The sequence below is a fragment of the Mobula hypostoma genome, chromosome 5 (genome assembly GCF_963921235.1).
Source record: "Mobula hypostoma chromosome 5, sMobHyp1.1, whole genome shotgun sequence".
Taxonomy (NCBI): Eukaryota; Metazoa; Chordata; class Chondrichthyes; order Myliobatiformes; family Myliobatidae; genus Mobula; species Mobula hypostoma.
This window is the reverse complement of record NC_086101.1, coordinates 133,674,102-133,700,133: the sequence shown is the minus strand read 5'-3', so window position 1 is coordinate 133,700,133 and position 26,032 is coordinate 133,674,102. Positions and strand designations below refer to the sequence as shown.

Here is a 26,032-nt window from a genome sequence, read left to right as displayed (position 1 = left end):
GATGTCACAGCTGCCGAAGCCTGCAGAAAACAATCTGTTGAAAGAACTCAGCTGGTTGACCAGCATCACTGGGGGTAGGGGGTGGCGTGGGTGTTGGTAGGAACTGTCTACGCTACGGGTCGAAAAGCTGCATCAGTCCTGATGCATCAACCACAGATACTCCAGATTCCAGCATCTGTAGCCTCCTGTGTCTCTGCTGGAGAAACCCAGCGGATCAAGCAGCATCTGTGGACGTCCATCCTGAAGAAGAGTCGCGACTTGAGACGTCGATTGTACATTTCTTTCCACAGATCCGCCTGATTCGCTGAGTTCCTCCAACAGTTTGTATTTTTATCAACTGAGGCATAGACAGAATGGCGGATCATCTTAGAAGGGCCGAACTGCTTTCCTGTGTCTGGAAAAGGTAGCGGTTTCAGATCTGCGGTGATCTAATTAAATAGCAGGAATGATTGAGAAGGAGAATGCTAACTCCTCTCCAACCCCCGATTGCGTGAATTATTACCCGGAGAAATGTGCTTTTTAGGTAATGATGTCACCCTAACTCATCTGAATATATTACACAAAAATCAGCCCACCAGACGGATTGATTAGCACAAAGCGCTTAGAACGATATATTAAGGCCATTTTTCTTTCAAAGTAAAGGAATAGATGGACTTCGAGCTGAGCCAGTGGAAGGACCGATTGGAGCTCTCAGCTAAAGGATGATCGAGGATCATTTAACGTGAGACTCCAGACTGTCTCCTAACTCACGTTTATGTGTGTTAAGAGGGAGAGAGAGCAGGTTCTAAGCAACTTCTTTGACTTGGCTAGTAATCCCGCCTCCTTCAAGCCTCCCCACAGGAAATGATTCGTGAATGGCAAGGAGCGGCAGCGAGAGGGGCAGTTCTGTTGGATGGTGCCTTTGCTAGGAGGGTGATGAGAAAGCGAGGATGAGCTGCCGGAGGGACTAAACAGCGACCTCCTCCCCACCCCGCCGCCGTTGTAACTCCGGGTATTCTCCGCGCCCCGATGGTGCTGTTGGTAGCGTTGGGCACGGTACCAGCTTGGCGGCGTGTGGCACCAACACAGGTAAGAAATAAGTCCGGCTCAGCTCGCTGCCTCACTCCGACTATCGCTCCTTTTGTTTGGAAGGGAACAGCAATTCTAAAAACGCGGCCAGATTCTCCAACAGAAACGTTGATTGCTCCCCAAAGCTTAAAGTGTGTGACGAACGGTCAATCTTTGCAGCCAGTCTTTGACTAATCCAACAATGTAGTATCAGCAGGTTTGATATTTGAAACAGATTTGTCACTACTATTGTTCTGGACTGCAACCTTCTGTCCTGCGTTAGGACATTGTTTTAACATCCATGAAGCACCACATTTTTGAGATTTTAAAAAAATATTTTTTTACCCCGGGTGAGCGCAGCTAAGTGCACATGATGGCATAGTATGTGTTTCTGGCGATATTCGGAGTGATTTTGATGTGTGCTGACATCCAGTTCTCTCTCTCTCTGTCTGTCTGTCTGTCTCTCTCGCTCTCTCGCTCTCTCTCTTTCTCTCTCTCTCGTCCCTGGTCGATGCATTGTTTGCCTCGGACCGGTCCTGCAAACCGTTTAGCTTCAATTCAATGTCAAGCCATTGTTGTAAAGCAAATACACACATTCCACTCGATAAAGGGGTCCGTTCATCCCTTTGAAGGCCGCATTGGAAAAGCTCTGAGGGAAACTTACTTTCTTTTTATGTGAAATGTAGCAGTCCCTTATTTATTGCGCGATTACACTGCACTTACGGGGGAAACACTGACCAGATTGTGGCGGATTAGTAGGTGGCTAAAAACTCTCTTGTGTAGCAAGAGTATTTTGAGTTAATCTTGGCACCGTCCACACTTCGAAAAATGGAAATAAGAATTGACGAGAACTACATCACATCTGTGCTCAGTTTGAACAGACTGCACTCTGTTTACACTCAGGCATAGTCAGTAACTGAAGAGCAAACCCGTGCATGCATTGACTCTCACTTTACTGAGCTGTGTTTCATAAATTCCGGGATGTTGCATGTGTGATGCCCTATATTCATTCCCCCTCTGGGCATCATCTTAAGGGAAACGGGAAGGAACTCTCTTATTGAACACTTGCCTCTGTGTGACTCCACCGTTAGAAGAGGAAATACTAGGATTGCTTTAATTAAGGTATGAAAACCTGTGAGTAATTAGTTTGTTTTGCTATCAAACCTGTTAGCTACATGTATCCCAGCCTCAATAATCCATTTACTTATTAAGTCCCGTGTGTGCTTTTGTGACAATTTACGGGGATGCTATAACTGTGTATAAAGCTGTGCCTTTTATAGAAACACATTTTTTTTACTTTACAACTTTGTTCGCCGTGAGCGTTGATTTAATGAAGCCATGAAATCTTTTAATGAGAACGAGCACACTTCAGTCGGTCTGGAGCCTTTAGTTCTAACTCCAGTAATAGTATCAGGCAACCATAATTCAGCCACCATTGTCTGATCGGAGTCTGCTCCGAGGGGTCACGTGAGAAATCCCATCTCACGCTCCATCATTTTTTTTTATGTCCAAACTGTTCATGATGACTTTTGTCTCTGCTTGCTCTGCACACTGTGAATCCACCAGAGGAATACAGAATATGAAGTCTGCTTTGCGTTGAGAGGGCTGGATTTTGCTAAATTTAGCGGATACACAGACCCAATTACAAAATAACTGAATTTAAGATCTCCAAACCATCACCCGATCTGTTAATTTTAACCTCTCTGAGGTTACAAGGAAATTAGGAGATAATTCTCATTTTCAGAATAATTGAGAGATCCTCTGAGCAACCTATTATAAATCAACTGTTATTTAAAAGCCAAGGACACAGCTTGGAAACATATGCTGGCTGTCTATGTGCTTTCATTAGGAGGATCTCAATTATAGGAAAAATTACAGGCATCACCTGCTTTTCATCAGGCTTGCCCTCTTACTTGATGCATGATGCATTAAACTACAACATACTGATTTATCTTATTCAATTCTGCCCTTTCTTCTTTAAGAAGGAAATTTATGGCATTTAAGGTACTGGAAAGTTCAGTTTGGCCCTAATATAGCTTTAAAAATAGTTCCAATGTACCTTTAAAATAATATTCCTACACAAGATTGTAATGGACAGCTGGAATTGATTCATTTGTAACTTTTAAGATCCTAATTTTTAGATTAATTCTAATCCAAGGCCAGTGTTTGAAAATATGTCCATTGAGGTTTTTTTTCAAAAGTATTTCTACTACTTTTAAGAGACATTTAGGTAGACACATAACTAGGTAAAACATAGAAGGACATAGTCATAATGTGGAAACATGGGATCAGTATAGAACAGCAAAAAGGCTGCTCTGGACATTCTGAAGAGTCTGTTTCTATTCTGTATGATTCTATGATCTCAATGCATTTTAGCAATTTTGATTAATCTTTGATAGAAGTATATAAACGAAGAAACCTTTCGCTTATAAGCGAAGTATGGGTTTGCAACACTGGTGTCACAACTAGACTTTGACCATATATTTGCACCATCACCAGTTTTTGCCTCTCTGCAACATTCCCAAACTTCATCCCTGACTTTGCTCAGCTGCTCCTTATTATCTTCAATCTTGACTACTTCAGCACTCTCCTGAATGGCATCTCTCCTTCTATACTGAGAACATTTAAACCAGTTTTTATGCTGACTTACACCACACCCTGTCAGTCCATGTACATTCATTAATTTCTTACTAGGAAATCCCTGATTTTAAATTCTCATCCTTTAAGCACTCTGCAGTGCTCTGTCTTTGAGCACTTGCACCTCTCTGAATTTAAGCAGTCCACTCTTGGTGACTCTTCCTTCAGTTGCCAGATTTTGGTCATCCACATTACTATGTGCCTCGGGAGTTATTGTTGCTACAATCTAGGAAATGCTTGCTTCATTAATGATATAATTAGTTGTCAATATTATACCTTAATGGAAGAGCAATAAATACTTTGAGAGAATTGAATTGCACACTTCACCTGCAAATCTGCTGAGGTTGACTATTGTGTCCAGTGCTCTCAGTGCCGCCCCCTCTACCCATCATACATTCGGGGATCACTTCATCGAGCTCCTCTGTTCCATCCGCCAAAAACGGGAATTTCCGATGGCCATACGTTTTAATTCCAATTCCCTTTCCTGTTCCGGCCTGTTGGTTCATAGCCTCCTCTTGTGGCAAGGAGCAACGCCTTATATTCTGTCTGGGTAGCTTCCAACCTGATGGCATGAATTTCAATTTCTCCTTCTGGTAAAAAAAATTCTCCCCCCCCCTCTTCTTCTATTCTCCATTCTGGCCTCTTACCTCTTCTCACCTGCCTATCAGCTCCCCTTGGGTACCCTCCTCCTTCCCTTTCTCCTTTCGTCCACTCTCCTCTCCTATCAGATTCCTTCTTCTCCAGCCCTTTACGTTTCCCACCCGCCTGGCTTCACCGATCACCTTCCAGGTAGCCTCCTTCCCCTCCCTCCACCTTTTTACTCTGATGACTTATTCCTTCCTTTTCAGTCCTGAGGAAGAGCCTTGGCCCGAAATGCCAACTGTTTGTTCATTACCATGGATGCTGCCCGACCTGCCGAGTTCCTCCATCAGTTTGTGTGTGTTACGTTGAATTGAAAGTTATGTTCATGAGGTTAATGGAGGGAGTTGGGAATGGCTAAATGGAGTATAAGTGAACAGATGCAGCTTGTTTCTGTCTTGGAGACTTGATGTCAAAGAAAGTTGCATCTTCCTTGGCCTTCTCCACTCCAAGAAAGAAAACCATCAGTATGATGGAGAAAAATGACTGTGATCTGGTGCATTATGAGACGCATGGAAAGGGTAGATTGTAGGAAACATTTAAAGATTAGCCTTATTTGTCATACGCATATCAAAACATAACAGTGAAATGTGTTGATTGCATCAAAATCAAATCAGTGAGTGTTATGCAGAGCAGCCTGCGAGTGTCACCAGGTTTCCAGTGCCAACAACACACCAATCCTAAGCGTGCACCATTGGAATATGGGGGAAAACTGGAGCACCCAGTGGAAGCAAACTCCTCACAAACAGCGACGAGAAATGAACCCAGATCTCATAGCTGGTGCTGTAATGTGACAGTGCTAACCACTACACTACGATGAGCCCCCACCCCCATGCTACTGTGTTGTCACACTTCTCCATGGCGCAGGTGTCTGAAATTAGAGGGCATAGTGTTATCGTGAGGTGTAGGAGTTTTAGGGAGGATTTAAAGTATCATGTATTTGCCGATAGGGTGACTGGAATCTGAACCACACTGCTTGAGTAAGTGGTAGAGGTGGAGACTCACAAAACATTTAAGAAGTGGCTGTATCAGTTCTTGAATGACCAAGATACAGAAGGCTATGGACCAAGTTAAAAGCATTAATAATACTTCATACTATGGTGGACATGGGCATGGTGGCAGGCTCTTTTACTGTGTCAGTCTATAACTGCAGAATATTTCCCCCTTGATTTCCAACAGGCTGTACTAATCGGATTAAAATGAAGCAAATTGATGGAGGTCTGTGGCTAAAGAGGAATTATTTGATTTTCAGGTGTGAAAGACTCTGGTTTTTCTCAAGAGTGACCTGATGCATGAGAATGGCTACGGAAGTGAACAATATTCAGAGGAGTTACTCTATCATTCCCTGCTTCATATTTGTGGAGGTAAGTGGGTGAAACTCTGCCTGCAGGATCATTTGTAAATGACTGGGCATAACTAGTACACACGAGCAGGAGAAAGCACAAAAAGAGGAGACTCACATTAATATGGCCACCTGACTGAAAGTGCATTATACCTAGATTTTGATGTGTAGCCATTGGAAATGGAACACTAATGTGGTTGAAGAAAGCACATTTTAACAGCAGTGAATTAGTGACTAGAAACTCTGCTATTGTGATATTGAGTGACAATTAAATACTGACCAGAACACTCAGGATAAGTCCCCTGCTCTTCTTCAAGACAAAGCTGTGCAGTTTGTAACAGCTACACATGGGATCAACCAGTCTCAGCTTGAAGGTCAGCACCTTTTCTGCACAACTAGAATATAAAACAGGAATGTACTGCTGAGGTTACATGAGGATTGCATCTGAATATTTTGAGCAATTTTGAACCCTCTCCTGAGGAAAGGTATGCTGAGCCAGGAGAGGATCCAGTGGAGTTTAACAAGAATGATGCTAAAGATAAAAAGTTCAACATATACTGTAAGACCATAAGACATAGGGCAGAATTAGGCCACTTGACCCATCGAATCTGCTCCACCACTCCATCAAGGCTGATTTATTATCCTTCTCAACCCCATTCTCCTGTATTCTCCCCATAACCTTTGACACCCTGACTAACCAAGAACTTTTGCTTTAAATATACTCAATGACTTGGCTCTACAGCCATGCGTAGCAATGAATTCACCGCACTCTGGCTAAAGAAATTCCGTTTATTCTCTGTTCTAATTGGATGTCCCTCTATTTTGAGGCTGTGCCCTCTGGTCCTACACTCACCCACTGTAGTAATTAACTTCCCCACATCCATTCGGTCTAAGGCTTTCAGTATTTTGTAACAGCGGTTCCCAACCTGGGAACCATAGACCCTTTGCTTCATGGCATTGGTCCATGGCATAACAAAGGTTGTGAACCCCAGTTCTATAGGTTTCATTGAGATACCCCCTCAGTGAGTACAGGCGCAGAGCCATCAAACACTCCTCAGCCATTAACTCTTTCATTCCCAGAATAATTCTCATGAACCTCCTCTGGATCCTCTCCAATGCCAGCCCATCCTTTCCTAGATAAGGGCCCAAAACTGCTCGTAATACTCAAAGTGCACTCTGACCAATGCCTTATAAAGCTTCAACAACACATCCTTGCTCTTGTATCCTAGTCCTCTCGAAATGAATGCTAACATTGCATTTGCCTTCCTTATCACTGATTCAACCTGCAAGTTAACATTTAGGGTTCCTGCACAAGTATTCCCAAGTCCCTTTGCACCTCTGATTTTTGAACTTACTCCCTGTTTATGAAGTAATTTATACCTTTATTCCTTCTACCAAAGTGCATAACCATATACTCCCTGATACTGCATTCCCCCTGTCCATTCTTTGCCCATTCCGCCAATCTGTCTAAATCCTTCTGCAGAATCCCTGCTTCCTCAACACTACCTGCCCCTCCACCTATCTTTGTATCGTCTGCAAACCTTACCACAAAACCATAAATTCCGTCATCCAAATCATTGAGGTACAATGTGAAAAGAAGCGGTCCCAATACTGATCCCTGCAGAACACAACTAGTTACTGGCAGCCAACCAGAAAAGGTCCCATTTATTCTCAGTCTGACTCCGGCCTGTCAGCCAATCCTCTATCCCTGCTAGTATCTTTTCTGTGGTCCCAGGGCTCTTATCTTGCTAAGCAGCCTTCTGTGCAAAGGTGTTCTGAAACTCCAAGTGAACAACATCCGCTGACTCCCCTTTTTCTATACTGCCTGTTATTTCCTCAAAGAATTTCAACAGAAATTTCAGAATCTTGAGTTGGGTGATCTCATTGAAATCTACTGGATACTGAAAGGCCCAAAGAGAGTGGACGTAGAGAGGATGTTTCCATTAATAGAAGAGTCTAGGCTCTGAGGACACAGCCTCAGAATAAAAGGACATCCTTTTAAAACTAAGATGAGGAGGAATATCTTTCACCCGGAGGACAGAGAATCTGTGGCATTCATTGCTGCAGAGGACTGTGGAGACACAGAAATATGAATAGATAAACAATATAAATATATTGGATATATTTATGTCTTGGTCTGACTAAACAGTGGCAGGCATCCAAGCAATGGAGTATAGTTAGCTGCCGTTGTGCCTTTAAGACGCAGACTGCCAATTATTGCCTGCCACATTCCTTCATGGAAAGTCTGTACTTAGAGGTCTCGTGCTGAGCACTCAGTGCTCAATCATAGGAGTTCTATTTCTAACAATACCATTTGTGATTTTGCCTTTGGATTTTGTTTGTGCCGACTGGTTTATTTTGAGTCTGAGTTAATTCTAGACCATATCCTTCATTTGGGTTCACCTCCATCCATAGCTCTCTTGTTACAATTTAAGGCAGAGATTGATTGATTCTTGATTGGTACAGTGTGTGGGTAAAATTATGGGGACAAGAAGGGAGAACTAGGTTGAAAAAAATCAATCACAATTGAATGATGGATGACTGGAAATCTTTATTGAGATGTGACTAGAAATTATGGGCAGGGCAGAAGCAGGGTGATAACTGCTGGTGGGTTGGTTTGAGTCCCTGCCATGGGTGAGACTAGAGGAGGGTAAGATGGTCACAGCTGAATTGTGTGAAGTGTGTCTACACACGTGTGTGGTGAAGTGTGGATATGACTATGCTGGTGTAATCAATAAACGGTTCAAGTGCATTATTGTTCACCATGGTGCTTAAAATGCCAACCTTATTCAGGAGAACTGATTAAAATTATATCTTGGCACTGTTTTAAAACAGTTGTGAATATGGGAAGAATGAAGTAGAAAAAGTGTAAGATTAGTGTTTGAAGGCCGGCAACGACTTAGGAGTCAGATTAGCCTGTTTTTGTGCGGCATGAACTTTGCTGTAAAATTAACGGGACCATTGTAGTCCGTGTCAGGGTGTAGATCACCAAAAAGGAACACTAAATGCTGTGGCTTGGCTGTTAACAGGGGATGGGACTGATATATAATGTGAGAGAGAGAGCAACAGCTCACCTCATCTAAAGCTTTTTACCAGCTGCTAAATATCTTCAGTAGAAACATTTCAGAACTATTCAAGTAGATTTAGTTTACTTTCTGCAATAAAATAAATAGCAATGAATTAAAAGTACAATAAAACACCAGCAAATAACAAAAGCATTAGATTACTTAAGTAAGGAGAGCATTTATCTTCAGCTTTCTTTTTCCACAAGATATTTGACCCCAATCAAATAAACAAGGTGCCATTTGAACATTGGATCTCCCTGATGTAAAGGTGAGGCTGTCTATGAAGTGAATTTGACCCTCTGGTCAGCACATTAGTCTCCCAAAGCAGGGTGCAATGGTGAGGTAAGCAATGGAGCATTGGCGTCTGATCTTCATGGTTCTGTGATTTCAGGATTGAGTGCAAATGCATGGATGCCCGAGACTTCCTGTGGCATGAAAACTGGCAGGCAGAGCTGTACGACTCATTTTCTGGGTGAAGCAGGTTCAAAGTTCTAAATACAGGACGTGTATGAGTTGAACGTTGCACTGAAAATGAGGGCTTCTTTGTCAAACATTTTTCACCCTTTTTAAAAAGTCAGGAAATTGTCCCCTGTCAAGAGCAGCATGAACGAATTATCTGGGTGGCCAGTGATGGAGATTTAGGGCAAAGTAATGTGAAAGGCATGGCAGACAAATTGAAAACAATGAACTCTTGCCATTACATGCCAGACAGATAGTCAGTCTGAGGGAATTCCTGCTTGGTGTAGTCCCACTGAACTCTTTTCCTCTGAGTATGTTAGTCCAAGGCTCAATTTTATGTTTGACTGTCAGGAAAAACACAAAAGATAAGCTTTGTTTGTCATGAGTGCATTGAAACATCAAAACATAGAGTGAAATGGTTCACTTGCATCAACTAAAATCAATGAGGACTGTGCTGGGTGTGGCCCACATGTGTCACCATTCTTCTGGCACCAGTTATAGCATAGGTACCATTTACTGACAATTACCCTAATTGTACATCTGTGGGAGGAGACTAGAGCACCAGACAAAATGCACCCCATCATGGGGAGGGAGTACAGACTCCTTACAGACAGCGTCAGGAATCGAATCCCGACCGGTGATCACCAGTGCAGTAAAACGATTGCACTCACCGCTCTACGATATGGCTGCCGCCCTTCTGACTCAACCATCTTCCTTTGCAACTGAAAGGTGGGTGAGGGGCATCAGACGTTGTGTGGAACGCTAGGAAGTTGAAGATTGAAGGAATGGGGCCGGCTGGGTGAAAGCAGGCCACTTGGCCCATCAGATACCTGATTGCTAGTGGATTGTTTCCTGAAGAATCATAACGTGGCCCATTAAGAAGCAGGAGGAGAAGATGGCGGCACAACACAGCGCGCGTAGCCTGTCCGGTGAAATGATATCGTAGTTGTTAAATAGGGGCCGTGCACAATTCTGATTTGTTGGAGACAGCCGTGAGAAGCACGGAGGAACATCTGGAGAAACTTCTGAAATGCCCAGTTCGCTGCCACTGCTACTGTGCGATTGAGAATCTCCGGAGGGAAGACCCCAGTTCCTCGGCTTTGCCTGCTGCTGGTGGCTGGGGCTGGAGTTGATGCGCTCGGCAGAGATGGTGCTCGGCGCTCGGTGCTCGGTGTCGGAGGGCTGGTCAGAGACTCAAAGGTTTCAGACGACTCAGAGTCAGACTGTGGTCGGGCATGGCAGGGAGAGTTTTCTTCCTTCTCCCATCTGCGTGAGATGTGGGACTTTCGGGAGACTTTGAACTTTTTTTTTACCATGCCCATGGCCTGTTCTTCATCAAGTTATGGTATTGTTTGCACTGTTGTAACTACATGTTATAATTATGTCATTTTTGTCAGTTTTTCAGTCTTGGTCTGCCTTGTGTTTCTGTGATATCACACCAGAGGAATATTGTATCATTTCTTAATGCATGCATTACTAAATGACAGTAAAGAAGACTGAGTGTCCTCATAATCTAATCTAATCTAATTGACTGCTCTGCAGGTCCAGATGGTTAGCCTTTAACCAAGATCTCCAGTAGTTTACTTTCCAATAAGCATCAGTGTTCAAACAAAATGAAAAGGAATAACATTTAATATATAAACAAATAATAAATAAAGTTAAAGACTTTTCTCCTCAGATTAAGAGATGAGCCTTTAATTTTGTTTTGGGCACCATGGATTCTTGGTGGGGTTGGCAGCCCTAGTGGCAGAGGGTTTATGAGAGAGTTTCAGGGAGTTGAGGGATCTCAGTGCAGTACGGTTGTGCAGCTGACTCACACCTCCAGTGACTCGGGTTCCATCCTGATCTCCGTTGCTGTCTGTGTGGAGTTTGCATTATCTCCCTGCGACGGCATGGCTTTCCTCCCACATTCCGAAGTCATGTTGGTCTGTCGGTTAAGGGACTGCTGCAAATCACCTTTACTATGTAGGTGAGAGGTAGAATCTGGGAGTCGTTATAATGTGGGAGCAGTAGGTAACGGGGAAAATTAGTGTGGAAGCAGAAACAGCACAGACTTGATGGACTGAATGGCCTCCTTTTCTGCTCCAACTCCTTAAAAGTTGACCAGGTTAGGCCTCAACCACCTTTTGCGGCATATTGTCCCGGGGCTTCCAACCCAGTGCCAGTGCTGATGTAAGGATTTCCCCATGGCTGCTTGCAGATCCTTAGTTTCCAGTGTTGGGATCTTCCTGAATTGGGAATGACACCATCTGCCCAAACTCTGCGTTTTACTAAGAGTTCTGAAGGAGAAGATGGCGGCGCGACACAGCTTGCAGTGGCCACTCCGGTGGTGATGACTGTTATTTGTCAAGTAGGATGCCGTGCACAATCCTGATTTGATGGAGACGGACATGAGAGCATGGAGGAACATCTGGTGAAACTTCTGAAATGCCTGCTTCGCTGCTGCTGCTACTGTGTGGTCCAGAATCTCCGGAGAGGAAGGCCCCGAGTCCTCAGCTTTGCTTGTTGCTTGGCGGCTGGGGCGGGGTCGAAGTGCTCGGCAGAGGATGGTGCTCGGAGAGGCTGTGTCGGAGGGGCTGGTCGGAGGCTCGAAGTTTTCGGATAGACTCAGGGTCCGCTGCGGTCGGGTGCTTCCAATGGTGCTGCATCGGCAAGTTGGCGGCGCTTGGAGGTTCATGGCAGGGAGAATTCCTTCCTTCTGCTGCCTGTGTGAGATGATGAGTCTATCAGGAATTTGAGACTTTTCTTTACCGTGCCCATGTTCTGCTCTTTATCAAATTATGGTATTGCTTTGCACTGTTGTAACTATATTAGATTAGATTAGATTATGAGGACACGCAGTCCTTTTTTATTGTCATTTAGTAATGCATGCATTAAGAAATGATACAATGTTCCTCCAGTGTGATATCACAGAAACACAAGACAGACCAAGACTGAAAAACTGACAAAAACCACATAATTATAACATACAGTTACAACAGTGCAAGCAATACCGTAATTTGATAGAGAGCAGACCATGAACACGGTAAAAAAAGTCTCAAAGTCTCTCGAAAGTCACATTATCTCACGCAGATGGTAGAAGGAAGAAAACTCTCCCTGCCATGAGCTTCCAGCGCCGCAAACTTGGCGATGCAGCACCCTGGAAGCACCCGACCACGGTCCGACTCTCAGTCCGTCCGAAAACAACGAACCTCCGACCAGCCCTGCAATACCAAGCACCGAGCACCATCTCTGCCAAGTGCTTCGATTCCAGCCCTGGCCGCCAGCAACAGGCAAAGCCAGGGATTTGGGGCCTTCCCTTCTGGAGATTCTTGATTGCACAGTAGCCCCAGCAGCGAAGCAGGCATTTCAGAAGTTTTCTCCAGATGTTCCTTCATGCTTCTCACGTCTGTCTCCATCAAATCTGAATTATGCACGGCATCCTAATACAAATACCGATATCTTTTACTGGAGAGGCCGCGCACGCTGCGTCGCGCCGCCATCTTCTTATATGTTATAATTATGTGGTTTTGTCAGTTTTAGTCTTGCTTTGTCCTGTGTTTTCTTGTGATATCATTCTGCAGGAATGTTGTATCATTTTTTAATGCATGCACTTCTAAATGACAATAAACGAGGACTGAATGTCCTCATAATCTAATCTAATCTAAAGTTTGTGAATGCCAGGCATAAGAAGCACTCAGTGGCTCAGTCACACTAACAGCTTTGACAGCCCATGAGTTAGGAAGTTGGTAGGTTGGGGGGTGTGGGTGGCCCATCTTGTGAGTGAACTCTGTTGCCTGCACTGAGATGGCCCCCGTGCACTGCCACACTGCCATGGTGCCCGGACACAGACTCCCTAAAAAAGACTAAGTGTGGGGACCTTACTGCAACCCTGACAATGGAAGTAATTGCTCCCCGCCTTCTCATTCAGGGCCCCTGTGCTTATTGAAACTTTGATGGAAAGGAATCCTGCATTGATATTATCCCCACTCCTGACCTCTGTATGTCCCAAAGAATAGTCCAGAATCAGCTTACTCCACAGCATCCTCAAAGTTCTTCATAACAAGACCATCTCATAATCTCATGCCATCTCCAAGGCTTTGATGTTATGTGCCAAGAACAGGACACAGTCCAACAGCCAAAGCTTCACGGCGGATTCATAGGGTGAAACTACCATGCATTTGTATTGGGAAAGCCTGCAGGGCTGATGGATGGACATCATGAGGCTGAAATCTAGGTCTGGTGTTATGTAGGAATACTTTGTGTCTGCACACCATTCCCTGCGCTGAGATCAGTGTGTGATACAGGTGATAGAGATATGCTCCTACACTGTCAACTTATCAACTCGATGGACAATGCACTGGCGCTCGATTGACTTACTTATGCCTGGTAATTTTATGCCTGCCTGATTGATGCCAATCTAAGGAATCCAAGCGTAGTTCCTGGCTCCGATTTGATGTTCTTCCAGCCCTAGCAGGAGTTCCAATGCTGGATAGTCCATGTAGTATAACCTGTCTTAAATATAGACTGGTTTATTGAGATTTGCCCAAGCCATGTTGCATCAAAGTGCTGGTCCACTGACCCGGACATCCTGCATGGTCTCTGCCCTGGAGGTGCTGAACGTACTGAGAGCTGTCACATCCAGGCGGCCAGCAGCCCATTTGAGCTCCATGGTTACTGAGCAGCTTCAAGAAAGAGCTTGCAAGAAGTGTCGCCACTGATTACATGAATTCTCCTGCTCTTGTCTCTGAGATGTGCTGCTGTCAGTTCAAGTCTCTCTCAAGGTCTTAACATTTTCAGCGATGCAGCCTGACACTTCGTGCTGAAAATACATCTCCGTCAGAAATGCCAGTCCATCCAGATGAGACCTTGGTACAGTTTATTGTCAGCACATCCAGAAAGATAATGGAGATTTAATTCCTGTTGCTTTGACTTCTTTGGTCCCTGATAAACAGCAGGTTGTGGAGCACAGTTTATTTCAGCACAGCATGTACCGGGCTGAAATGGGACAGGCTGTCATTGGATGAAACCAGGACTGATCATCACAGCTAGGTAAACTAAATCTTGTGCCAACTATCTGACAGTGGGTGGGGCAGTACCACACACTGATCTTCTCCTAACACTTAATCCTCCCCTTCGCCTTCTGATCTTTACCTCTGATCTGCTCCAGTGGCCTTCTGATCTTCCCCCTACCACCACCTCACAACTTCTGTAACGCACACAAAATGCTGGAAGAACTCTAAAAGCCAGGCAGCATCTATGGAAAAGAGAAAACAGTTGACATTTCAGGCCAAGACCTTTCATCAGGATTGGAAAGAAAGAGGAAAAGTCAGAGTAAGAAGGTGAAGGGAGGGGAGGAAGAAGTACAAGGTAGTCAGTGAGAGGTGAAACTGGGAAATTGGGAGGGGTGAAATAAAGAGCTGGGAAACTGATTGGTGAAAGGGATAAAGGGCTGGAGAAGGGGGAATCTGAGAGGAGAAGATAGAAGACCACGGAAGAAAAAGAAGGAGGAGGAGCACTAGAGGGAGATGAAAGGCAGGTAAGGAGATAAGGTGAGAGAGGGAAACAGGAAAGGAGAATAGTGAAAGAGAGGGAGTGGGCTATTACCAGAAGTTTCTTGAACAGCTTTGATCGTACCAAGAGTGGAAGGGAAGATCCAGTCGGAATATCACAGCATTTGATGAGTCAGGCAGGCACCAGCAAGTCAGTGACAATGCCTGGGTGCCCAGTAGACCAGCCCTTTTCCAGAACACCTCATGGCAGAAAATCAGCGATTTGTTTGTCTTCATCTTCTTCAGGTCTCTCTTTCATTCTCCTCCCTTCCAAATTTTGCCCAATACCCTTTAACCAATCATTAACCATAGTAGCCCAGACTTCTACAGCACCTTCACAAACCCAGAACTTCCCAATGTGCTTTGTACTCAGCAAAGTGCAAGGAAAGTTTTGTGACTCACGCAGGGAACTAACTTGCAATGTACTGTATATGTAATCAGGGTGAGCTTGTATCATTTAACAGAGTTAGTGTTTATCAAAATTATAACTTTTCTCAGAGATATACCTTTGTTGAATTTTGTAAGTTGGTATCTCATAGCTGATTTTCATCAAGGTTTGAATATTTATCTGTTTTCAGTTTCATGTTTGTGGTTAGGTTTGATCTTAGTCTGATGATTTGGGACTGTTGTTAAGTAGCTACAAGGCTGACATATCAATAAATCCAGTTATCACAATGTTGTTTACGTGAAAGTAGTACTCATGTTCCAAAATGTCATGCATTATGGAGAAGATAATGTAAGACTTTCAGGTTTTTCTGGTAGTTGGGTTAAAAACCTGGAGATACCTTGAAGCTCAGAGCAACTACAGTTGAAATGTTCTGGTTGTTATGTGTGAAAGCTGAACAGTTGAAGCAATATTTGGGAACAAAAGTAACCCAGTGAGATGATGGCATTGAGTGGCAACTCTTTGCATGCAGCTCCGATAGGAATCATTAGATATTCCCATTTAGGGCTACTGTGGCTGAAATCCACAGTCACTGCCAAGTAAGCAGCATCATTTTAAGATGTTTTAAAAAAATCTATCGATACTCAAAATTAACAAACCTCAGAAGACAGTCTCAGGTTGCAGGTGCAGTTCCCCTTTAAGAAAACAGAAATGGAAATGGTGCCTCAGTCTGCAGGTATAATTGAAATGCCGAGACTTTAGACCCCCACTCCCAACCGTCCTTCTGGCAAATGTACAGATTCTGGAAAACAAAACTGAAGAGCAAGATGGCTGTACCAGAGAGATATCGGTGACTGCTGTGTACTTTGCCTCATGGAACGTGGCTATCCCCCACTGTTTTGGATGCAGCGCTGCAGCCTGGTGACTTCATCATTCTCCACAAAGACGGGAAAGCTCAGTATTTTAAAGGCAGAGGAGGTGAAGTATACTTTATGATTAACTCATTGTGGTGCACAAACATGGTGGTCTGTCTCAGTCCCGCTCACCTGACCTGGAATATCTAGTAGTCATACGTCGTCCACTTCATCTGCTTAGGGAGTTTTCCACCATCTCCTGGTGGCGATGTGCATTCCACAACAGGACAACGTCAGGCAGTCTCCAGAGGAGCTGAGCAATGTCATCAGCAGGCACAAAACTTCCCACCCTGACGCCTTCCCTATTATTGAGGGAGATATCAATGAGGCCAGCTTGAAGAAGCCTTTGAACAACTACCAACATATCACCTGTAGAACCAGAGGAGCTAATACACCTGACCACTGTTACACCACCATCAAGAATGCTTACTGTGACATCCTCCGCTCATACTTTGGAAAGTCCGATCACCAGTCTGTTCTTCTGCTCCCAGCGTATAGGCAGAGACTAAAGACTGCAGCACAGGTGGTGAGGACCAAATTGGTACGGTCAAGGGAGGCAGAGAAGCTCTTACAGGACTGCTTTGAGTTGCTGGACTGGACAATATTCAGGAATTCATCTTCAAGTCTGAATGAATACATCACAGTTTTCACCGACTTCATCAAAACCTGTGTGGATGAATGTGTCCCTTGGAGAACATACTGGACATACCCAAATCAAGAGCTGTGGATGAACCAGGTGATCCATAGTGTGCTGAGGGCTACAATTATGGCATTCAAGACCGATGATTTTTTGTTTTGATGTGATGATTGACACCAATTATGTTGTTGTATAAGTAAGAGGGGTAGGCGTAATAAGCTGTAGCTTCAGCCTACACCCTTTCGGTCTGTTTTAAAGAACATCAATTTTTTTTTGTTGTAATTTTGTCCTATGAACTCATCGTTGAAAATGATGCTTTTTGTTATGTTTGTACTGACTGAAATAAATTTCATTCATTCATTCAACTATACAAGAAGTCTGAGTACGACCTACAGAAGACTACCTTAAAAGCGAGAAAACAATTCCAGTTGAGGTTGGAATCAGAATGGGATGCACGACAGCAGAGTCTGCAGGCCATTACTTCCTACCAAGAGAAACCTAACATCATGAATGGCAGTGATACCTCACTCCCAGGTAAGTTCAACGCCTTTATGCACGCTTTGAAAGGGGAAATAAAACTACACCAGCATCTGGTGTACTTGTGATCTATGTCTTGGAGGCTGATGTCAGAGCATCTTTCATGAGGGTGAACCCTCGGAAGGGATCAGGCCCTGGTGGTGTACCTGGTGGGGCTCTGAATGTTCATGGACACCTTCAATCTCTCACTGCTGCAGTCAGAGGTTCCCATCTGCTTCAAAAGGACGAAAATCATACCAGTGCCCAAGCAGAGCATGGTGAGCTGTCTCAACAACTATCACCCAGTGCCACTCACACCTACTGTGATGAAGTGACCTGAGAGGTTGGAGATGGCTAGAATCAACTCCTGACTAAACAAGAACCAGGCTCCACTGCAATTTGCCTATCGCCACAAGAGGTCTATAATAGATGCAATCTTATTGGCACTCCACTCGGCCTTGGATTACCTGGACAACAGCTTCTTTTTATCGGCTACACCTCAGTGTTCAACACAACCATACCCTCAGTTCTAACAAAAGAACTCCAGAACCTGGGCCTCTGTACCTCCCTCTGTAACTGGATCCTTTTCTTCATCTCCAGAAAACTACGGTCAATATGAATCCGAAATAACATCTCCTCCTTGCTGACAATCAACACTGGCACACCTTAAGGATGTGTGCTTAGATCAGTCCTCTACTCTCTCTATGGCCATGAATATGTACGTAGCTAGGCACAGCACAGCACCATCTATAAATTTTCCGATGACACAACTATTGTTGGCAGAATTTCAGATGGTGATGAAGAGCAAGATAGATCTGCTGGTTTGGTGGTGTTGCAAGAACAGCCTTGCAGTTCGCATACATAAGACCAAGAAATTGATTGTGGACTTCAGGAAGGGGAAGTCAAGGGAACATATACCAGTCCTCATCGAGTGATCAGCAGGGGAGAGGGTGAGCTGTTTCAAGTTCCTGGGTGTCAACATCTCTGAGCATCTATCCTGGGCATAACATGATAATACAATTACATAGAAGGCATGACAGTGGATATATTTCATGAGGAGTTTGAAGAGACTTGGTATGTCACCAAAGACACTCGCAAATTTTTACAGATATATTGTGGAGAGCATTCTAGGTGGTTGCATCAATGTCTGGTATGGACATGTGGGCAAGCGGTTAAGGCGTTCGTCTAGTGATCTCAAGGTCACTAGTTCGAGCCTCAGCTGTGGCAGTGTGTTTGTGTCCTTGAGCAAGGCACTTAACCACACATTGCTCTAGTGTCTGTGCAAGGAGTGGCGCCCCACACAGACTTCCAATCTGCTCCTTGTAAGGCATGAAAAATGTACTACACAGGCCTCTCATGGTCTGAGTCAACGTTCCTGGTATGGAGGGCCACTGCACAGGATTGGAAAAAGCTGCAGAAAGTTGTAAACTCAGCCAGTTCCATTATTGGCACTAGTCTCCTCAGCATTGAGGACATTTTCAAAAGGTGATGTCTCAAAAAGGTGGCATCCATCATTAACGACCTCCATCACCAGGCCATGCCTTCTTTTCATTGCTACCATCAAGCAGGAGGTACAGGAGTCTGAAGACACACACTCAAAGTTTCAGGAATAACTTTGTTCCCTCTGCCGTCAGATCTTTGAATGGACAAATAACACATGAATGTTTCCTCAGCTTTTTTCCTTGTCTTTTTGCACTATTTATTTAATTTATATATATATATAATTTATAGTTTTTATTACTATGTATTGCAATGCACTGCTGCTGCAAAACAACAAATTTGACCACATATGCTGTGACGTTAAACATGATTCTGATTTCTCACTGAAACCACTGGGCAGCAAAAGGAAAAAATGGTGTCTGCTGCCATCTGCTGGTGGCACTGAGAAGTGAAGAAGCAAAAGTTTCCTGAATTAAATTCGGTGAAGAATTGGATGCTGACTGAGGCTAGTGTTCAGCAGGTAAATTTAATGGCATCAAGGGTATAAAAGTAGATATAACATATACTTAACAAATAAAACTTAACACCAAACCACATATGACCAAACGATTTGTCAAAAGAGTAGGATTTAATAAACTGGAGGGAATGATAGGTGGACGTATTCAATAAGGAAATCCCAGAGTGCGGAGTCTTCTCATCTCCTGGGAAGTTTTCCAGTGGTACGCTCAAGACGTCAGAGTTGCAAGAGAGATGAGAAGCTAGAGATCTGTAGGAGGGTGAGAACATAGAAGCAAGAAACAGATGAGGAAATTGGGGATTTCAGAACAAAAGATGAGGATTCTAATCTTGATGTTTCTTAATGGGGAACTACATGAGGTCAGGGATCAAGGGTGATGATTAAATGTCACTTGGTACGGGTAAGATTATGACAACAGAGTTTTGTGTGACTTCAGGGTTATAGGCTGTTTAAAGCAGCAGGATGAAAGGCAGAATATTGGGATAGTCAAGCCTGTAATTGTGATTAGTTGTAAATCGTTTCCTCACAAAGCTGTAGTGCCACAAATGGCTGGAGAATGGTGACTGTGTCCGTGGAATTGATACTTTCTTTCCATTGCATTGTTCGCAAAGCATGAGAACTGAGACTCAACACCATCCCTGGAATCTCCTCTGCCCACAGCCCTCCAAAATCTTGGCTATTTTCCTATTAGGCCTCCTGAATTTAATCTTTGCGCTATTAGCAGCCATGCTTACAAGCTGGACAGTGCCCCAGTCCCTAAACCTCTCTAACTCTCCAGCCCCTTCTTCCTGACCAAAACATGCCAAGCTTGTCGATCAATTATCTCTGATTGATAATGCCACAGTATAAAGCTGAGAGATGTCTCAAGTGATTTTACAGATGCTGGAAATCTAGATCAACACATAGAAAGTACTGAAGGAACTCAATGAGTTAGGCAGCATCTAGGGAGGGAAATAACCAGCTGATATTTTTTTGAGAGCCTTCATCTTGACGGACTTTAAAGGCTGAGATCCTTTTGGCCCAAAACATTGACTGTTTATTCCCTCCGCAGATGTTGCTGGATCCGCTGAGCTCCTCTAGCATTTTGAGTGTGGTGGAAGCTCAGGGGTTACGGTTTACCCTGCAGAAGGTAGGTACACCACTGTGGGTGGCGCAGCAGCAAACCTTCCCAGCCCAGTTTTACCAGTTGTCCTTTTAAAGCACAAGGTTGCATTGGCATTGTTCCCAAACTTGCTGCGGGTCCTGACGGAGGGCTGATGTGAACCAGCAGCCTGTTCTGGAAACTATGCTGGCCCCTGCCAGTCAGAACTGTGCTGGGAGCAGTCACTAGAGGCAGCGTAGGTGACAAGGTTTGTCCTTTTGCAAGCCTGAGTCTCCTTTGCCTTGCCTCTGTCCAGGTGACCAATACCCTGACATGGTAAAACCTCCTCCCAGATCCTTGGCTTCTGCAGTTCGACTTTAAGAGGCACGGAGTTTCTCTGGAGGGGTTGGGGAGTAGTGGAGGAGGGTGTAGAAGATTGGTTGAAAGTCTGTGGAGGGGTTTTAGGGAGTGATCGAGGGCAACGAAGAAGGGTGGAGTAAATTGGAGGGATAATGAATGGAAGAACAGTGGAGGGGTGGTGAACAGGAGTGGAAGAGTTTTGAGGATTGGAGGAGTAGGACAGGAGGGTGGAAAAGCAGTTGTGGAGGGTGGACCTGTGGGGTGTAAATCGGGGCCAGTCCATCCGTGTGACCTCAGAAAGCATACCATCCCAGAAAAGGAGTCAGAATCTGGGACTATCTCCGTAAAAGCTCTCGAGACCGCAGATACTAGGTGAAATTTCAAGATGGTAATTTTTAGATTTCCATTTGGTAAAGACTGTAAAGGGTTGGTGGGTGGAATTCAGATATGAATCAGCTAATTGAAAGAGAAAGCAGGCTTGAGAGGGTAAATGGCATAGCTCACCCATATTCCTTTTCCACTGCTCCCAAGCGTGGAATGGTGCACTCTTTCACTCTTTTTATGATTGCAAATCACTGCTGGATACTAAGGACATCAAGTACTACAGGTCTATCCTGTCATCAAGTTGCTCGATAGTGGTGGAGCCGGACATACTGCATATTGTTGTTGTGTTATCACCTGGACTTGTTGCACACCATTGTGCTGAGACGGTGCGTAATCCAAACAAACGGAGTGAGTGGTTATCTTGGATGTTTTTATTTTGAAGACAAGACTCTGTTGGAGATTGGTAATGTAGAATACTGCAAATCCAGGTCACTGGTTTATTGGCGACACCGACAGTGGGGGAGCTGCGTGTCCTCGGATGTGGTGAGGACTAGGCAGAAGCTATGGGCTTGTCCGTTGGAGTCGCCGAGGCGAGGGGAGCTGAGGCAGTGTGGGAGAACTGCTTTTGGATGCACTGGAATCATACCAGGTTGGGGTTGGCCTCTGGTGTTTGCTTGGTGGAAGAACAAAGTGGCCCAGGGCAATTAAGCTACTCAGGGACCTGAGCAGTATATTTTTTCTTTGTGACAGCATGTTTTTCTGAAATCACAACTGTTTGTGCTATGTGTAGTGTGCTGTGTGCTGTTGGTAATGTGATTTGCACCTTGGCCCCAGAGGAACACTGTTTCACTATATATTCATGTATGGCAGAATGGTAATTAAACTTGAACTTGGTAATCATTACAGGAAGTGTGGGGAGCGGAGTTGTGGTTCAGGCACTTGTAGTCAGTGGAGATAGACTTTACGTTATTAATCAGAGCCAGATATGGACATTAAATGAAACTTCAAAGCAATGTCAGCCATTAGCATAAGTGTGTAGAAGTCTACTTCAGAAACCTAGTTCAATAATTTCCCAAGGAATTGAATCCCCTGAAGCAGAGTTGAACTGTTACATGTTACCTTATGCATAGAGTTGTTTTATTTGATTTGTAAATGTTTTGTAAAATACTCAAGTTTCAGGTTGTGGTTAGCAAATGAATTAATGCAGCGGTCCCCAACCACCGGGCTGCAAAGCATGTGCTACTGGGCCGCAAGGAAATGATATGAATCAGCTGCACCTTTCCTCACTCCCTGTCACGCACTGTTGAACTTGAACATAGGGTTGCCAACTGTCCCGTATTTGCCGGGACATCCTGTATATTGGGCTAAGTTGGTTTGTCCCATACGGGACCGCTCTTGTCCCGTATTTCCCCGCTAAGGTAGAGCGTTCCTATGAAACCTTTCATGCTGAAATGGCGTGAAGCGAAGAAGCAATTACCATTAATTTATATGGGAAAAGTTTTTGAGCGTTCCCAGACCCAAAAAATAACCTACCAAATCATACCAAATAACACATAAAACCTAAAATAACTTTAACATATAGTAAAAGCAGGAATGACATGATAAATACACAGCCTATATAATGTAGAAATAATGTATGTACAGTGTAGTCAGGAAGATTAAGCCAAAACCGATATGTGGGGAAAAAAATCGACACGTACGCGCATGCGCATGTCGTGCATGTGCGCACAGGTCCCGCGCAAGGCTTCATGGTCATGGTAGTCTTCCTCGGGGTAAACACAAGTGTTCCATCAACACACACAAAAAATGCTGGTGAACACAGCAGGCCAGGCAGCATCTATAGGAAGAGGCACAGTCGATGTTTTGGGCTGGGACCCTTCGTCAGGATTTGACTGCTACTTTTGTTGGGAGTGAGAAAGTTGGCAACCCTAACTGTAAATGACATGATGAGGTGAGTTTAACCCCACTTGAACATCTTCCCCGCACTCCCCCCCCCACCTCCCAGTCAGCCGGTCGGCAAGAATATTATCAATATTAAACCGGTCTGCGGTGCAAAACAGGTTGGGGACCCCTGAATTGATGCATAGTTCGACTGCAGAGGGTCCTCAGTCACTGAGTGTGGGTCCTAGGCAGCTGAAGTGGTTACTCAGGATCCAGGCTGTGTGAAGCTTGTGAGGAGATCAATCTATTCACCTTCCATTGGACAGCTGGGACTTTGCTGGGGCTGGCCCTGTCTTCACTCCCCACCCCCCCACACACCCCTCCCCCACTGCAACAAGATAAATACATCTAATTTGAGAACACCACCTGCCACCGCACTTCTGTTTGGTTTCAGTTTGCTGACAGATTCCTCTGCCTTTTGTTCGGTGTCTGACGTGCCAAGGGGCTTGAAAGGTGGAGCTGAGAAAACCCTCAGATCAGTCTAATTAACCCCCTACACCGTGTCATGTGTATGCACATGAACGCACACACAAACACACACACACACACATACACACACACACACACGGATGACACATGTACAGGACTACAGAGGACCTCATTCTCCCCTTCCACCCCACCCCACCAGAATCCGACCCTCTCTCCTGCTCTCTCTGACTGGGGTGCTTAAGCTGACTAAAATGGAATTTGTGGGGTGGATTTAGGCCAAGATGAAAGCGGGGATGGGCCGTGACTGTACAATATGGTGTGTCTGATGCAATCAGTATGGATGGGTTAAACTGACTGTGTTAGTCACACAACCATGACATATTGGTAATTGGTTTATTATTGTCACAGGTACTGAGATACAGTGAAAGGTTTTGTTCTGCTGTCATTCTGATCACAGACATCCCTCCCCGCAAACACTCATTTCAGGGAAGTAGCACCCCCACCCCCCCAACCCCATATCCCCCCCCCCATCGACCTCCAAGGGTGTATGTAATACTTTGTTTAGTGATTTTGTCTAATCTGTAAACCAAGTTGGGTAGTTGCGTATATGCAGCAAATGTGACATTAAAATATGTACTTGTATTATCATGTTTATTCTATCAAAACTTTAAACAAGTCTACAGGGAGATTGGCCTCATCACGTAGGACATCAATAGCGTAGCTCCTTGGCAGCCACCCAGCTAGTTTAAATCAGGGGTCCCCAACCTTTTTTGCACCGCGGACCGGTTTAATATTGACAATATTTTTTCGGACCGGCGGATCCCGGGGGGGGGGGGGTGTGGTTAAACGCCACCGTAATATAGGTGATAAGTCCAAAGGGGATTATCTAACAGATTTAATATTAAACACACAGCGCATATTTTCCTCACATGAATGTACTGATAAGTCAATTATAACAGTGGTCCCAAACCTCCGGGCTGCGAAGAATGCAGCGGTACAGCAGTAGCCAGAATGCACCCAGCCCATCTTTAAGAAAAAAACCGAAATAAACAAGCTAATTGATTAGGTGCCGCCCGGCACGTAAATGTCGGCCCAGATCAGAGACGACGCAATCGGCAAACGCCTCTGATCTGGGCCGACATTTACGTGTCGGGCGGCACGTAATTAATTAGCTTGTTTATTTTGGCTTTTTTATTAAAGATGTGCTGGGTGCGTTCCGGCCACCGCTGTATTCTTCACGGCCCGGAGGTTAGGGACCACTGAATTATGAGTCACTTATAAGTCAATAGCATCATAAAGTTTTAAGTAATGTTTGGATATTAAACACACAGCGCATATTCTCCTCGTATGAACATATAAAGTCATTGCAACACACCAATATCACTGAATCACTGGAAGCCCTGGGCTTGTTTCACTGCAACAAGACGGTCCTATCGAGGGGTGATGAGAGACAGCGATACTCGAAGGGGGTTCCTTATGTCCAGTCTATTCCGCAATTTAGCTTTCGTTGCATTCATTGCAGAGATATGTTGGAAATGGAAGCAACGTTTTCAGTGTTTTCGTGGCTATCTCAGGATATTTAGCCTTGACTTTGATCCAGAATGCTGGCAGAGATGTTATGTTAAACATACATTTCAGCCCGCCGTCATTTGCAAGCTTGAGGAGTTGATCTTTTTCCCGCGCTGACATGGATGATTCACCGGGGACATTCACAAATGGGTCACAGACCCAGTCCTTTGCACGTCTCGGGTCACTAATGACCTCGTGTGTATTAAAATTCAACAGTGCGTGACAGGGAATGAGGAAAGGTGCAGCTGACTCATATCGTTTCATATCGCCAAATCATATTGTTTCCTTGAGGGCCAGTGCTTGGGGACCACTCTTAGCACGTACAGAGACCAATCAGGATGTTCGCTCTCCCTCTCAAAAAAATCAATTTCCAGGATATTGTATATAACTTCCGGGTGTCAGGGAGCCACTATCGATATGCGGGAGACTCCTGGAGCCTCCGGGAGAGGTGGGATATCTGCGATCATTCCTTAAAGTACATCTGTAGAGATAGAGCATAGTAACAGGCCCTTCCGTTCCAATGAGCCCACGTTACCCAGTTACACCCATGTGCTCATTAACCTACTAACCTCTACACCTTTGACATATGGGAGGAAACCAGAGCACCCGAAGGGAACACGTGATCATAGGAAGAGCATGCAAACTCCTTACAGACAGCGGTGGGAATCAAACCTGTGTCACTGGTGCTGTAATAGTGTTACACTAACTTCTACCGTCCTACCCAAAGTAGAACAGAAGTAAAAGCAATAACAAAATGCTAAATATTGTGTCACAGTTACAGAGAAATTTCAGTGCAGGCAAACAAATAAATTGTAAGGGTTATGCCGAGACAGAGATGAAGAGTTCATCTTTATCTAACAACCAATTCAGAGACTTACAACAGAATTTAGGTTAGTTTCTCCCAGTGCGGGAAAAAGTTGATGAGAGTTCCTGACAAAGGCAGCACCTAAAAAGTGGAGGCAGGGCTGAGAGTTGATGCAAGGAAGTTTGGTTGCCTAGGCAATAGCTGGTGGAAATCTGTTAACTTCTCCCCTAAACTTGGAAAAGCTAGAAGTGTGTTTAAAAGCTTCTGTTGGTTAGTGGTAGAGACCTGAACAACGAGTTAAGTTGCAGAAAAATCATGAATGGTAGAGCTGACTAATTATAAATTATCCTGGAATTCCGCCCTTCATCCTCTGCTTTTAAGACATTCCTTTGTC

The 26,032-nt window shown here is 44.5% G+C and overlaps 1 protein-coding gene across 4 annotated transcripts in view; it reads left to right on the top strand.

Moving 5' to 3' along the window:
- Positions 1-724: 724 nt before the first annotated feature.
- plppr1 (phospholipid phosphatase related 1) overlaps positions 725-26,032 on the top strand; it is a 136,190-nt gene continuing 110,882 nt past the window's right edge. For 2 of the 4 annotated variants that reach the window (XM_063047652.1, XM_063047650.1), the window contains exons 1-2: positions 726-1,068; positions 5,576-5,687. In XM_063047652.1, coding sequence (XP_062903722.1) covers positions 5,616-5,687 — 72 coding nt within the window. In that variant the 5' untranslated portion in view covers positions 726-1,068; positions 5,576-5,615. Of the gene's footprint in view, positions 1,069-5,575; positions 5,688-26,032 lie in introns of all 4 variants that reach the window. The other 2 variants (XR_010017896.1, XM_063047651.1) reach the window with 2 other exon arrangements.